Source organism: Sparus aurata, chromosome 19 (assembly GCF_900880675.1).
Source record: "Sparus aurata chromosome 19, fSpaAur1.1, whole genome shotgun sequence".
Classification (NCBI taxonomy): Eukaryota; Metazoa; Chordata; class Actinopteri; order Spariformes; family Sparidae; genus Sparus; species Sparus aurata.
This window is the reverse complement of record NC_044205.1, coordinates 19,680,075-19,695,536: the sequence shown is the minus strand read 5'-3', so window position 1 is coordinate 19,695,536 and position 15,462 is coordinate 19,680,075. Positions and strand designations below refer to the sequence as shown.

The window sequence follows — 15,462 nt, the reverse complement described above, 5'->3', positions numbered from 1 at the left end:
TTCCATCGTTTGTTTGACAGAAGAAGCTTTTATTTTCAATTAGGGCTGCAACATCATTATCATATTCATATGTTCCTGATTATTGCAGCCCTCAAGTCCAGAATAAATGCTTAAACTGAGATATTTATATTGCTTCTTTCGTCCAATAAACCATCCAAAACCCAAAGACTCATCATCAACTATCATAAAAGACAAAGAAAAGCAGTAAATCCTTACATTTAAGAAGCTGGAAGCGGCAAATGTTTGATATGTTTACTTGAAAAAATGACTGAAAGGATTAACTGATTGTCAAGATAGTTGAAAAATATCTTTAGACTGATGAATCGATTAATCATTGCAGCTCTAATTTTAAAAAGTTCTCACTCTAAGGCTGGGAGTGTCAGTTGGATAAATAGAAAAAGGCTATGATACATGTAAAACTAGAGTGAGTGTTTTGATTGCTCCTTTATGTAGCAGGAATCTGAGGAAGGCCGAACTCGTCCACCAGAACACCATCCTGAAAATACAAAAACAAGAGTGGCCATTAAAGAAAACCCTTAGTAATTAGTAATTGCCCTAAGTAAATAATTAGAGTCAAATTAAAGGGAAAATCCTGAATCTGTGAAGTACCCTGTTGGTCGTCTTGTCTCCAGGCAGGCCCTCTGGGATGGAAGGAGCTGTTGAAGCCTCATCCAGGTAGGAGCTGTCATCATCCATGAGGAACTCATCTCCCAAAGCATCCAGCTCTGTGGACACATCAACAAAAGATGTTCATCATAAGCACTATCACCTCACCTAAAATGTAGTTGTCTCTGGCATCAAAGTTCAAATCTGAGTAAATGTCATAATCCCGGGATGTAAGTGTTTTACTGACCTGCTTCCAAGTCGTCTTCATCAATGTCAGGGGTGCCGTAGCTTCTGCTCAGCGACTCCTGGATTTCATTGGCATCCTCCATCATGTCCTCCAGCTGATCTTGGATATTCTGATTATTAAAAGAAAATAAAAAAGGAGTTCACATGTTTGTCTGTAATATGATCACAATGACCCCCAACACTTCTATACAAGAGCTCATGATGATGTCTTTAAGTGTAAATGCCATAAGAGTGGATTTAGTATTTTTCAATATATACACAATTATCGAGTGAGGGACCATGTTATCTGTTGTTTATCTGCGTTATATCCATTACTGGATGGCAACTATGGCTCTCCTAATCAAGTAAATCTGTAATCAGGAACTACGTACCTCAATCTTATCAATGTTCACGTTCTTGTATGCTTTCTTCATGTCTTTGAGGCCGGTCTTCATGGCATCAACCTGAAGAAAAAAGAAGCAAATGTTAGCCGAATGACACACCTTCTTCAGTTATCATCACATCTGGCAGATTATTTGCCCTCTTACTGTGGTTTTAGTGTCTTTAAGGTTTTGGATTGTGTAGTTGGCTTGTTCCATGTTGAACGACTGCTGCATGAGGTTGTCTCTCTGGCCCTCATACCTGGTGGATATATTGATGAAACACATTTAGTGTTTGATAGCAATAGACGTAGAGAATAAACTGTGATTAGGGAAAAAAAGCCTTGAAGTTTATTAATTTGACATGCTGAAGGAACATGGTGACTTTAGGAAATAAAATGACTTACATTCTCTTCTGCTTCAGAACTCTCATGGCCTTCTGCTTGACCATGTTCTGGTAAATGAGAAAGAAATGATTGAGAATACTTAAAAGTAACCAACTGATGATAAACATGAACGGGACAGGAGTAGATGATGAGAAAGACAGGAAATTGCCAACAATACTTTTTAGGTCCCATTGAAATGTGCCAGAAATAGTCACAGTTTGGTCTTTTTTGATCAGATAACTCCTGACTTTTGTATTATATCATTCAGTTGTTTGGTCCATAAAATGTGAGTAAATATTCAAAGATCCCTAACCCAAAGGAGTACAGAGATATTCACATTTAAGGAGCTGATATCAGATCATTTTGAATGATCGTTCCTTTAAAATTTTTTCTAAACTTGCCAATTAATTTAATAGCTGCCAACTAATCAATTAGTTGTTGCATCTCTAGTTTACAGCACTTAAGTATAAAGACAAGAACTTAGAAATTTGCTCCTTAATTTTTCTTTTGAACAACTAACCGTCCATTTGCACACAACAACACTCCTGCTCTACTTTCTTCGGCGTGTGTGTTATAAGGATATGACCAATGTAAGAAGAAAGTTTGCAAAAGCTCACTGATCAAGGGACTTTTGTTACCAACTGGAGAAGAAAACACAATTCCTTTTTGGGTTTTCTTCAGTCTTGGACAATATCTCTCACCTTCGATGGTCCGTCTCTCATCTTTTTCATCTGATCCTTGTATTTCGCAAGTTCAGCATCTAGTCTAGCGATCTTTTTGTCGATGGATTCTGCCCGAGAATCAACCTGTGAGCATAAAAACAGAGGACAGGACATCACATTTAGTGTGGTTATTGATGTACGACAGGGATATAACGTCTGAAGACTTGTATGAAAGGCATTTCCTTTGGGCTAATATTTTAAGTATTTTAACTGAGGCATTTTAAATACATTTAAATGTCATATGATTTTTGTTCCTCCACTCTGGTTGGCTAATAATAGCTCTACTGAGGAGGATAACCTGTTTAACTGGTTGGCGTAATCATGCCACTGAGACAATGATAAGGTTTCATGTCGTGTGTCTGTTAAATAACTCAAATTCCTGCTCAAAATGAAATAATACTGACTCATTTTCTCAACACACATACTGAGTGTTTGGTTTTACTACCTTACTGACCGTCTGACAATATCAATGTAATATGTGAGGTAAATACAAACAAACAAAAACAGTTAAAAATCCTCTCTGATATCAATAATACCAACAAGAATTACTCTTGACTATTCGGCTAGTTTATTAGGACATGTCAGTTAATATGGCAAACGCTGGCCTGTTTTCTGCTCATAAAAGTTAGCTAACACTTAGCTCACCGAACCCAGAGGGGCTCCATCTTTGTTTACCTTGTTCAAAACAGCGCTCAAAAAGTTATTTCACGATCACACTTACATTTCCTATGCAGTCCGAAAGGTTCGGAGGGGGGCCCTTGGGCTTTCCGGAGCCGAAAATGCGGTTCATTTTGACTAAAAGTTAGATATTTAACGCTCAAAGGAAGCTGCTCGCTGTCACCGTCCAGCCGACCGAAAATACCCGGAAGAGAGACTGAATATGACGTCAGAGGGGTCATGTGATCATGACTCACCCACTCAGCCACGCCCCCTTAAGAGCTCAAGCTCCTGCTGCTGTTTGTTGTTTTTCTTCATTTTCATATGATTATATGTTTGTGTTTGTATCGAAGGAAATACTTTTTTACGTTTGTTTTTATTCTATCTTTGCAAACAGGAAACTACAAACATGTCATGTCCAACATTTAAACACTAAATATACAATAGATAGATAGATAGATAGATAGATAGATAGATAAATAGATAGATAGATAGATAGATAGATAGATAGATAGATAGATAGATAGATAGATAGATAGATAGATAGATAGAATTACTTTAATGATCCCAGACTGGGAAATTATTCTGTTACAGCAGCAGTGGGTCCGCAATAAAACACTCAGTACATAACATAAATAGAAGGCAATATATATATATATATATATATATATATATATATATATATATATATATATATATATATATATATATATATATATATATATGTATATATACATATACGTATATATACAGTGAACAGTATACTATAAACAATAATAATATATACAACAAAACAAAATATGCAAAATATACTATAAACAATAATAATATATATAACAAAACAGTGGAGCGATCAGAGTTCTCTCTGTCAGGCAGAGGTGAAAGAGTTATAATGAAATGGCTTGTGGCAGGAAAGATTTCCTGTATCTGTTATTACGACAGCGAAGCTGAAGCAGCCTTCCGGAGAAGGTGCTCCGCTGTCTGACCAGTGTGAGTTGGAGAGGGTGGAGAGTATTATCCATGATGGATAACAGTTTTTTCAGTGTCCTCATCTCCACCACAGCCTCCAGAGTGTCCTGTTTGCAGCCAATCACAGAGCCAGCCTTCCTGATCAGTTTGTTGGGTCTGTTGGTGTCGCTGGCTCGATGCTGCTTCCCCAACAAACTACAGCAAAGAAAAGTACACTGGCCACCACAGACTGATAAAAGATCTCCAACATCTTGCTGCACACATTGAAGGATCTCAGCTTCCTCAGGAAGTAAAGTCTGCTCATCCCCTTCTTGTAAACAGCTTCAGTGTTAGATCTCTAGTCCAGTCTGTGGTTGATGGTAACACCAAGTTACTTGTAATCCTCCACCGCCTCCACATTCCTTCCCAGAATGCAAAGGCTGACAGGGGTGGGGTCGATGATTCAGTATCCATTAGATCACATGTTTTATTAATGTCAATTACCAAATCTCTTTCTTTTTAGTTGATTGCTTTTATGACAAGTAACCAGAAGCCTTTTCACCTCAGGGACAGGCCATAACATGTATCCCCACCTCACAGTCTTATCTAATATCACATAAAACATATTTAAATCCAATATATCCACCCCAATCAAATTATAGAGCGATCGGCAATCTAAATAAGTATGATTTTCATCAAGACCCATACATTATTCCCTGATTATTTGAAATTCAAGGGTCAATCATTTGTAGTCCAATGTGTTACAAATGGTAATAAACCCCCATCAGTCCCTTCAATAAATGGACTTGCATTTCTATCACACTTGTCAAGTCTGCTGAGTGCTCAAAGCACATAACAACACTTGTTACCCATTCACACCGCACACACCTCATCAGGAGCAATTTAGATTTCAGTGTTTTGCTTAAGGTTCCTTCGACATGCAGCTAAGGGAGCCAGGGATTTGAACCACTAACCTTCTGATTACTGGAACCAATCTGCCTCTTGAGCTACAGCATTACATTACATTATTAGTTATACTAAGATGAGTTTTTTCCAAATGTTTCCAAACAAACTGACAAGACAATTTCACCCTGTTTTACTTTGTTTATATGTGGCGGACCCTGCCACCTTTCTAGCTTTCAACAGTGTTCTGGGGACCCTTTTCACCCCTCTGAGAACAGCTTGGCTATCCAGTTAATGAAAAAATATATTATTCTCACTCATATTGTAAATATTAAAATTCTGGTTGTAGTTTGTATTTATTTCCAAAACTACAAAGTGCCCCTTTATTTATTTATTTAAAAAAAAAAAAAAAAAACCTGGAACGTTTTCTTCACTAGATGATCAATTATCATCATGTAGCGGGCTGAGAGGGAACCTTCTGCTTACGTCAACTTCTGTGTAAACAACTATCAATCATTGAAGGAATTTATTCATAATCAGGCCACATTTATTTTAGTAATTACACTTTGCTTCCTCTGGAGGGAGCCGCTGGCATACAGCAAAAGCACATGCAGAGGCCTCCTGACCTCCCCGAGGAAACTCATCTGTGCAGAAACATTACGTAAAAACTACAGCTGCTTTTCTTCATCAGAGAAAAGCAGCAGTGAGGCCTTCTTTTGACGGTGATGATGATGATGATGATGATGATGAAGATGCAGGGCAAAGATGGAACGACATTTGTGTGTGCTGCATCTGAGGAGGGAGATCACACACCACAGTTCACAGATGACACCACGACAACAAGATGAGCTCGAGAGGAGTTGATTTGTTAAACTTGCTTTAATATTGAGCACGTCACACACCAGATGATCGATACGTCTCCTGCTCAATTGCAGCAGACAGAGGCAATATACAGCAGCGGCAAAAGATCAGCAGAAGATTAAAAAAAAGAAGGAAAGATGATGTCTTTGTCACAGTGTAGACATTAGAATATTCTCTCTTATTTTATGCTATAAATATTTAATGCCAGTATACGTGATGCGGTTAGAGATGTGTTACCAATAAAGTATAAAGTTTCCCCAAACCCACAAAGCTCTGGTTCGGGGACATCAGTGTTTATGGAAATGTAATGATTTTAAATATTAGCTGAAGTCCTCCTGCAGTTAGATAGATGAGATTATACAATAATACAGAGTCAGTACATTCAAAACAACAGCACAGTCCATCGAGCATATAGGCTGATGATGATGCATTATTCTATCATAGCGATGATCATTGACATGCTACAAATACGGTATATTTCAGCGAAATCTGTGCAAATGTTCCTCTTTTAATTATCTATGCAAAATGATGTATTGTACACATACCATGGTAATGTACAGATGGCAGAATAAACTGTATTTAACAATGTGCACGACAGCCACTTGAAGTTTTCTCTACAATAAAAGCTTGAGGATTTCAATAGCCATCAACAGCACGGAGCGATGCATTTACACGCCATGGATTGAACAACTTATCGATCTGGACACAACTCCAGAGTCGAAGCTGAAAGAGAGCCCTCTGTCAAAATTTAAAAGCACATTCAAGTCCAGGATTTTTTTCCCTCTCCCTCTGAGCGTCTCTCAGCGATGAACTTTCTTCGATGCAACCGCGAGCAAACTTTTTCGCACGTTTGTTCACCTCGTGAGTCAGTTCTCTCACACCGTGGTCAATCGGCCCGCTTTCCGACCTCTTCGCGGAGGTGGGAAAGGGTTTTTGGCACATGTCTGCTGTCAGTGACTCACGCAGCCACCACCGACACGCTGACTGCGTACGTGAAGTGCTGCTGGACCCCATTCAGTCGCCATCACACGTTTTTTTTCCGCTGCTGCAATCATTTGTTATCCTGGACTGTTCAAGGCACATTTGGCAGTAGAAAAATTAAAGGTGGAAATGGCATTAATAAATAGGAGTTGAGAAAGGCAAAAACAAAATGTATATAGCCTAAAAACGCAAATTAAGCCCACATGTTTTGGTCAGTGGCCTTAAGCTTCAAAACAAACTATCCCAGTGCTTGTTTCATGGGGGCTTCCCTCCAACTCTCATTTCACTCTTCCAGTCTAATCCCACCTGTTCTGTAGTACCTGTTAGTCCATCATCTTTAAAACTCCTTCCTCTCATGCCGTGTGCGTATCTCGCTTGAACTACTGGCTTCGCTGCTACACTGCCCACCACGACTGCCGGAGGTACTGCGCCGTTGGTCCATTTCCATAATCTATTAGAAAATGTGCAGACATGTGAACGAATCAGACAGTAGTTGAGCATAAATGAGCCTTTAAGCACAAAAAAGACTTGATTTGGTTTCAGAAACGATCACATTTGGGTGAAAATAACTGCGCTCAGGCTCGTAACTTGCGTAACGAACTTACATCATGTAGCGTGTTCAGTCACTTCACATAATCTTAGGTCATTTATGTTGCTGTTCTTACATAATGTAACTTCAAATCAGATCGTTTGTGATTCTTGGTCACAAATGGGATGCAAAGTCCAGTGTATGACTCCAAACATGTGAGAGAATCTGATGTGAAAAATAGCCCATCCCAGAGTCCCAGTTTGGTTTGTCCCTTCTGGGCTACTGTAGAAACGTGGCGCTTCAACAGGACAGACTCTGTGGAAGAGGACCGGCTCCGTCTGTAGATATAAAAGCTAATGAAAACACAATTGCTACTTTCTGGTGATCACACTGGTGATTTTGACAACATAACAATGAATATTTTACCTTATTTCTGCCGATAGATCCTCCTTAAACCTTCACACTGGACCTCTGACAACAATACTGTATGACACTTGACAGGAGCCAATATGGTCTCAATTTTACAAGGCATCTCTTTTACATTTTTCCATTAAATAGTCAATTTTCCTGAGAAGTTTTGGCATTATATATATATATTATACATCGCTAATGATCAGCTTTTTCCATATAATACGCTCTTTAGCAGGACAAGCGACGGTTCGACAGTAAGATAACGTTAATTACTTTTGGCCTTTTTTCCTGCTTAAAATAAATAATAAATACACAATCTTTATAAGAACGCCCATGTGAAAATGAAATAATGAATCATAGGCTTTGTTCAGACTGCAGGCAAATCAGGTTTGTGTGATCAGATTGGATTTTTGTGTCCAGACATCGCCAACATATCCGCATGAACGAACGCTACGCAGGCTGGTGACGTGGTTTTCCCTCATGGCAGCACATGAAACAGAGATCCATCACCTCGCTCTCTGAAACATCAGCTGCAGAGTCGCGGAGCAGACAATTTATTTCAGCGTGACTCCACAGACGGTTGATCTCTGTGTTGTCTTCCGTAACGCGCTGCTATTAGCCGCTCCGATGCACCTCCCTGACTCTGGATTTGATGTTGGCATTGTGTGACATGTTGCACGTGACTCGAAATAAATTTGACATAAACAGCCAGAACGTCTGCACTTAGCCGCATTTATAGAAAATTACCCCGATTTTATGTTTTTGGTTTTTTTGCTGTCCACGCCTACAATAGATCTGGATCTGCCAAAAAATTGATTTGTGCCGGCAGTCTGAACATAAACAAAATGACAAAACCATAGCAAAGGGGTAGAGGATGAAGTTATTGTCATGTAGAGGAGCTTGATGATTTTCATTCTATGGATTTAAGATGGAATTTACAAGGTGCTGCTTCTCATTTGATCTCTGAAATGAAATCATATCAGTGTTGGCACTGGTTCAACCCCAGGTGATAATGAAAACAAGTCGAGTCTCGTATTCTACATTGCTGACGTGACATGGGTTAGGCCCAGGTCACGTGACTCTTCCTTTCCAATGTGGGAAATCGAAGACAGTTCCACTGCTAGTCATGTGGGCTTTCTAGTCCCGTGCGGGTTCTCCAGGGGGACAGCGGCCTCCCGCACAGAGCTGGGTGCCTTCTTGCTCCCCGACACCTTCTCCCCCTTCAGCCTGGCCGAGAGGCAGAAGTCTTTGAAGCAGCGCTTGAAGTTCTCATCCAGGAAGGCGTACAGGACCGGGTTGAGGCTGCTGTTTGTGTAGCCCAGAGCCACGCAGAAGAAATAGGCGGCCATGATGGCGGTGGTTTCGGGGATGCTCACCAGCGCCTTGACCAGGATGAAAATGTGAATGGGCGTCCAGCAGACCACGAACACGGCCACAACGACCACCACCAGCCGCGTGATCCGCCGCAGGTTGCGGTCCTTCTCCCGCGAGCCGGACAACATTCGGACGCTCTTCAGCCTCAGGACCATGAGAGAGTAGCACACGGTGATGATGAGCACAGGCACGACGAAGGCAAAGATGAACACGCAGACCTTCATCAGCGTGTCCCAGTACACGTAGGGCTCCGGGAACTGTAAGGCACACTCAGTTATGTCTGCAGGAGCACAAGGAGAGAGGGAGGGAAGGGTTATGAATTAAGTGATGAAGTGCACTTGTGCTTTATCATAAATAAAATTCCACTCTGGGCCTTTCTGCTTTCAATTTGGCAAGCTGTTATGGACGATCTTATCTGCATATTTTGCTCTAACCTTTTTTTCTAACAACATCTATATGCAGGAAGGATGGTGCATGATGTGTGGCTAATGGAAAACTCTGCCCAGATGGACTTGATAGAGCATATTTCTGGTCTTAAAATATTACTCCTTGAGTGTAAAATATTGGCTGAGACTTTTCAACCTGGACAGGAGAATGGAAGCACTTCCTCACCGCTCTTCGTCTGGGTGCCACCCAGAATAAAAGCCGGTATCCCGGCGGCCGACGACAGGATCCAAATGCACACATTGATCATCTTGGCTTTGATGGGTGTGCGGAAGTCCAGGGCTTTCACCGGGTGGCACACGGCCACGTAGCGATCCACGCTCATCATGGTGAGGGTGAAGATGCTGGTGAACATGTTGTAGTAGTCAATGGAGATGAAGACCTTGCACACCACCTCGCCGAAGGGCCAGGTGTTCAGCAGGTAGTCAGTGCTCTGGAAAGGCATCGTGGTGGTGACGAGGGCGTCGGCGAGGGCTAAGTTGAAAATGTAAATGTTGGTGGCTGTCTTCATCTTTGTGTACCTGTCAATAAACATGCAGAACACAAGGTTGTCCTGTAACAGCGCGGAGGCTAGACTGAAGAGCTTCCTGTTTCATCATGAATTAACATCGTCCATAAGTCCACACTGGATCCTTGAATCCATAATTTAATTTTTCTGATTAAAGCTTCATTGTTATGTATAGTATGCTGCTGATTGCAGGGCACACATAATCACATGTTTCACTTTCATTAAATTATAATAGAATTAAAGCAGTATATGATGACTTTTGCTTTGTTTAATTTAAAATTGAATTCAAAGTGTACATTTTTAACCTGTAGCACCGCCCACAGGATGTGAAGAAGCGCTGAGACTGGAGTTAAACGATTTTTAGAATTCCCTTTTATTCATAATAAATATATGTTAATTGTAAAAAAAACAATGACACAGTTTTGCCACACGCTTTCCTCAATCCACTGCAAGCACCAGGCTGTGAATCGTCTGATGTTATTTGAATTGCATTTGTGATTCTGACTCATTTAATTGATGCAGCTATAGATGATCACAAAACAAACCTATATCATTTACACTAACATTCACACTATCACTGGGACGAGGTTGCGAGTTACTGTTCGGGGGTCATAAGTTGGTTGTGGATGTTATTTTTTCTTACATAACATTAAATATACAAGTTATTTAATTGTACTGATTAAAACTTCCCCCAGAACTACATGGTTCTGCTTCAAAATAACAGTGTCAAAATCATTTTGATGGTACAGTGTCTTGTAATAGGGTGAATGGTTTCAGCGAGAGGGTCGGCTCACAGCGCTACATTCATGTTTACTTCAACATACAAGTTTCCAACATATTACGTTGTTATGATGTAATGGGTTTTGTTTGTAGTTAGCACCTGCCTTACGTCTGAGAATTTTTTACAGACCTGGGATTTGTATTTACGACAGTGGTGTTGCACTCAGAGGCTGTGGGGGGCGCCAAATCGCACAAAATGCCAATTTGTACATCATCTTGCTTTAAAGACATAGTTTAACATTTTGGGAAATAGACTTATTCACTTTGTTGCCAAGAGTGAGATGAGGATTGACTGTTTACATGACTATATGTTGAAGACGAAGCTACTGATTAGCTTAGCTTAGCATAAACAGAAACAGGGGAAACAGCTAGCTTGATCATGTCCAAAGGTCAACAAAATCCTACCAGCACCTCTAAACTTCACAACTGTCATTTACGTCTTTTTTATTTAATCTGTACAAAAAAAGAAGAGTAAAAGATGACACGTGGTTTTAAGCTAGCAGGCTGCTAGATGTAGCTTCATACAATCTCAATCTCCTCATTTAACTTGTTATAGAAAGGCAAATGTGTAATGACTATTCATTTAAATAGGCATTAATAGATTTTTTGGGTGACGGGCAACGTGACTAAAGTTGTTCTGTTAGCAGACAGTTGGCTAAAGCAACATTAGCATTCATTTAGCCAAACATTTACTCTCCTTTTAGCTCTGTCTTGCTGTCCTCCATCCCCTGTGGTACATATTTCGCCTTCTCTGTTAAACACTCTCACTCTCACCAGCAAGTATCTAACTTTGCTAACTTGCTAACAAAACATAAACCAAAACAATGAGCTGAAAGACGCTAAAAAGGAACAGTAGGTCTGGGTTATTATTATCTGTGATTGACACCTTTCACATCACATGTAGACATTTGATCTGTTGTGAACATAAAAATAGTGATTTGGAGCGTCTTTAAAAGTACAAGCAGTTGAAATTTAAAGCCATAAAGGACGTCAGGTACTTGTGCTACTACTAGCATTACATCTAATGTGTGGCCTACTGACAAGTGTAATTTCAAATACTCATTTACACTAAATCAACACAAAAACCTCTTTAACTCTTCAGCTGAGTCGTCCTCCACCGAGCCACTAAACAGCCAAACGTACAGTATTTTCTACAACTGTAGCGATGAAAGTGGCTTCTAGCGACAGGCGACGCAATCAATCTGATTTGAGGTAATTGTTGTCTATGGACCGAAGCATTCTCGGCGGCACTGCTGCATTTCACATGACATCAGGGGAGATTTGTTGCTCTCGCGCGCCATAAATAACGCCCAATGAGGTGCGAGCAGGCTATCAGCTTGATAAAGCACCACTGGTTTCAACTCTGATTAATATCATGCCCACAACTGGGAGAGATTTATAGAGAATTGTTATTATATTTAGGATGTCTGGAGGGTCACTAGATTCGTAAAATTAGCCACTTTAAAGGTTTCGGGCACTTCGGGATCAATACTTTACACATTAAACGTTGAATTGGAGATGACAGCATTCATCTGAACCCTTTTCTTTGTCAATATGCAGCTCCAGTTTTGTCTCTTGTGACTTAATAGCTATATAACTTGTGCATTTAGACGCCGCCTCATTCATTTACGTGCACATTAACGCTTTGGATGAGCTGTGTAAGTGGGATATAGTGCAATTTGCCTTATTTATACAAGGGATTTGTCTCTACAGAACATCAAAGACCAAACGCAGGCATTAAAGAGAATGACATAGACCAGATGGCCTAAAGGTTGGTGTCAGTGCCAGTGCCTTCTCCTCCAGTAATAACATTTACAGAGACAGTGGAGAAACACATTCCTCTGCCTGGACCTCTGTCGGTTTTTTTCTTTCTTTTTCTGAACACATTTGGCACAATTAGGTTTCCATACAAACCAAGATTAGATCCATCTAATTAGTGTTGTATATTAATGATGCTTTAAGGTAAAAAAAAAAAAACCAAAACAGTTAATCACCACAACATATTGGTATAAAAGCATAGTGCATAGTGATTGCATGGGTTTCATGGTAAAAACAGTAGGAAAGAAATGTATGTTATGTAACTCCAAAGTGACTTTACCTGATGATCACATACATGACGAGGCAGTTGCCCAGCAAGCCGACCACAAACACCACAGAGTAGACTGCAGTGATGATGGGGATGATGGGAGACATGCCCTCCTGCTCCCAGCTATCATCGTGGGTCACATTGCGGCTGTCCGCGTATCCGGACACCCAGGCTGAAGAATTCACCGGACAGTCATCCAGCAGCGCGGAAAGGCACTTGGTGTCTTCTTTGAAAATCTCAACTGGAGTGCTCTCCATGTTGACACCTGTTTGTCAGGTTAAAATTGAGACTTCAAAGCGGACACACGGGGGGGAAGAAAATGCGCATATGGGAATCAGTGAGGGAAATACGGTGGCATCGAGCCAGAAATACGCACGAGAAAATTCATTTCAAATCCTGATCAAAATGAGAAATACTCGTCATCATCTTACTGCAAAACCATGACAGCTTTTATAAACTTCACATCGGCTCCGGAGACACTTGTAGATCATGCAAAACACAGTGGGGGGAATTAACACACAGCAGCTCCAGCCTCTCCGGAACGAAAGCGCGCAATGTGAACACATCACTGAGATTTGAAGCTCGCAGGTTACTCACCTTGATCAACCCGAATCAGCGGATGCAGCCTGTGAAGTATATGATAATAATATATATATATATATATATAAACGTATCCTCCCGGTTGTAATGTTGCAATTCAGGTGGTTTTGTCGCCTCGGTGAAGGTTACAGCGCGTCAAAGTTTGGGGATGCTTCTGCGCGCCTGGAGAGGAGCAGCAGCGGCTTTGCGGAGACTCGTGCACACGCGCTGATGGGGAGGTGGCGCGCGGTCAGGCTAGACGCACACACACGCACACACACACACACACTGGATATGTACCGGCCAACCGTCACCCAAAATATGAGATGACAGTGTGATGACAATGACCTGCAGGCTGGCGCAGCGTCACAGTGGAGTAAAAACTGTTGAGCATCATGAACCGAAACTTCCCCGATCCACCTATATGACAGTGTACACAGGGTTAACCCCCTAACACTTTACTACGAGGTACACACAAATGTGAGCTTAGGAAATTAACGACTTCATAGTTAATTAATGAGTTACACCTGAATAACTGTGATTCGAGGACTATAAAGTAGATAATTATGATTTACTAGAGAACAGACTGGGAGACACTATACTGATGAATCATAAGATAATGTGTAGTTCATTAATATCTGAGTGGCACGATAACTCAATAATACTGATGCTGAGTTACCATGTAGACTCATTAATTACTAAATTAAGTAATCATTCATTACTTTCATTCATTATTTTTGCCCCCTCAAGATGATTTAAACATCACCCTGAGTAGTTACCATGGAGACTCATTAATTACTAATTACTTAATCATGAGTTACTCATTTCATGCCCCCCTCAAGTCAAGTGAAATATACTAATAATTAGTTACCAAGTGGACTCCCTCATTACTAATTACTTGATCATTAGTGGGGGCACACAAAAGAACTAATTATTAAGTAAGTACTAATTAATAAGTCTACTTGGCAGATACTCAGTATTATGTTTCACTTGACTTGAGGAGGCATAAAAACAGAACCTAATGATTAAGTACGTTGTATTTAATGACGCTACTTGTTCATACTACTCAGTATGATGTTTCATGTATTTAGTAATTACTGATTTGTCACGTTTGTGGCGTTATTTATGAACCCATTGTTACCAGAAAATGCCAAAATATATAGTTTATTCTCTAGTAACTCATTATCTACTAATTAGTCCTTGAATCATAGTTCTTCACAAATTACTCACTAACGTTTCATTAACTATAAAGTTGTCTGCTGGTCCATTTCTTATTCGCTCCTTAGCAACCACTCACAGGCTTGGAGCTAGTTGTAAAGTGCTACCAGTTTATTCACAGTAAAATAGTAATAATATAATTCATTTGTCCTCTCATGATGTAAAAATCTAAAAATATAGTCAGATTCATGTTCCCTGGAGGTGATGAGAACACATTTCCTGGTTGGAATGTCCTCAATTTTTGCATGTTCTCTCTGTAAAACTGAAAACAGGAGGAGGTATAGCGGAGGTGAAGGCAGGAGAGATGGATTTGGTAGTATTCAGCACCGGGTGGTGGGGTCACAACCATCTCACTGGACACAGCGCTGCACATTTTGCTGTATTTCTGCTGTCCTCAGGGACAGGAAAGGGAGGTGCACCCTTGAACGATTTGTTCAAGGGTGCATTTTTACCCTAATAAGAGCAGAAAAATATCTCTATATACCTACTGTACGATGTTTCTTTAAACCCTGAAGCCGCCCCGAGCCTGACGTAGCCTTTGAGCTCATTTCTTCTTTCCCGTGCCAAGAACCAGCTCTCATTTATCCTGCAATACTGGCCCAACGGGCTGTTACCAGACTGAGTATTATTATAGCCAGTGAAGTATGTTAGATAGCAGAGCTGCACAAATGTGTGAAGAGCATCTGTCTGCAGCTAAATCCTAGCAGTGTGTTTGCAGTTCCACAATAGCAGCTCAGGAAAATATTGTTATCGATGCTTCATGATTTCATTTTGATCATTTTACTCCTCCCAGATCATTTGAGTTTCCAAGCCAGTGATCACAAGTTCACGTTTTGAAGCAAGCCTTGGGCAAACTTTCAGCCG

General features: G+C 40.5%; 2 protein-coding genes and 1 long non-coding RNA gene across 3 annotated transcripts; 1 reads left to right on the top strand and 2 right to left on the bottom strand.

Annotated features, from left to right (window-relative positions):
* Window positions 1-238: 238 nt before the first annotated feature.
* On the bottom strand, window positions 239-3,191 carry chmp5b (charged multivesicular body protein 5b). Its single transcript, XM_030398813.1, has 8 exons — window positions 3,041-3,191; window positions 2,299-2,403; window positions 1,619-1,665; window positions 1,380-1,473; window positions 1,224-1,295; window positions 854-962; window positions 610-725; window positions 239-496 (listed from the first exon to the last, which is right to left on the bottom strand). The coding sequence occupies exons 1-8, from the start codon at window positions 3,107-3,109 to the stop codon at window positions 446-448; spliced, it is 663 nt and encodes a 220-aa protein (XP_030254673.1). The 5' UTR covers window positions 3,110-3,191; the 3' UTR covers window positions 239-445.
* A 2,496-nt stretch (window positions 3,192-5,687) lies between these two features.
* Window positions 5,688-13,691, bottom strand: LOC115570484 (delta-type opioid receptor). Its single transcript, XM_030399096.1, has 4 exons — window positions 13,399-13,691; window positions 12,814-13,090; window positions 9,596-9,948; window positions 5,688-9,263 (listed from the first exon to the last, which is right to left on the bottom strand). The coding sequence occupies exons 2-4, from the start codon at window positions 13,056-13,058 to the stop codon at window positions 8,734-8,736; spliced, it is 1,128 nt and encodes a 375-aa protein (XP_030254956.1). The 5' UTR covers window positions 13,059-13,090; window positions 13,399-13,691; the 3' UTR covers window positions 5,688-8,733.
* On the top strand, window positions 9,103-10,191 carry LOC115570485 (uncharacterized). Its single transcript, XR_003981769.1, has 2 exons — window positions 9,103-9,242; window positions 9,446-10,191. It is a non-coding gene; the product is annotated as an uncharacterized LOC115570485 (long non-coding RNA).
* Window positions 13,692-15,462: the final 1,771 nt, after the last annotated feature.

What these genes read in the sequence shown, in the direction of transcription:
- chmp5b (XM_030398813.1), bottom strand. Translation starts at nt 3,109, where the DNA reads ATGAACCGCATTTTCGGCTCCGGAAAGCCCAAGGGCCCCCCTCCGAAC. An exon ending in GTTCTGAAGCAGAAGAGAAT is followed by an intron (nt 1,474 to 1,618) that starts GTAAGTCATTTT and finishes TATATCCACCAG; the next exon opens with GTATGAGGGCCAGAGAGACA. An exon ending in GAGACAAGACGACCAACAGG is followed by an intron (nt 497 to 609) that starts GTACTTCACAGA and finishes TTGTATTTTCAG; the next exon opens with GATGGTGTTCTGGTGGACGA.
- LOC115570484 (XM_030399096.1), bottom strand. Translation starts at nt 13,058, where the DNA reads ATGGAGAGCACTCCAGTTGAGATTTTCAAAGAAGACACCAAGTGCCTT. An exon ending in GTCATGTATGTGATCATCAG is followed by an intron (nt 9,949 to 12,813) that starts GTAAAGTCACTT and finishes GTTTATTGACAG; the next exon opens with GTACACAAAGATGAAGACAG. An exon ending in TGGCACCCAGACGAAGAGCG is followed by an intron (nt 9,264 to 9,595) that starts GTGAGGAAGTGC and finishes GTGCTCCTGCAG; the next exon opens with ACATAACTGAGTGTGCCTTA.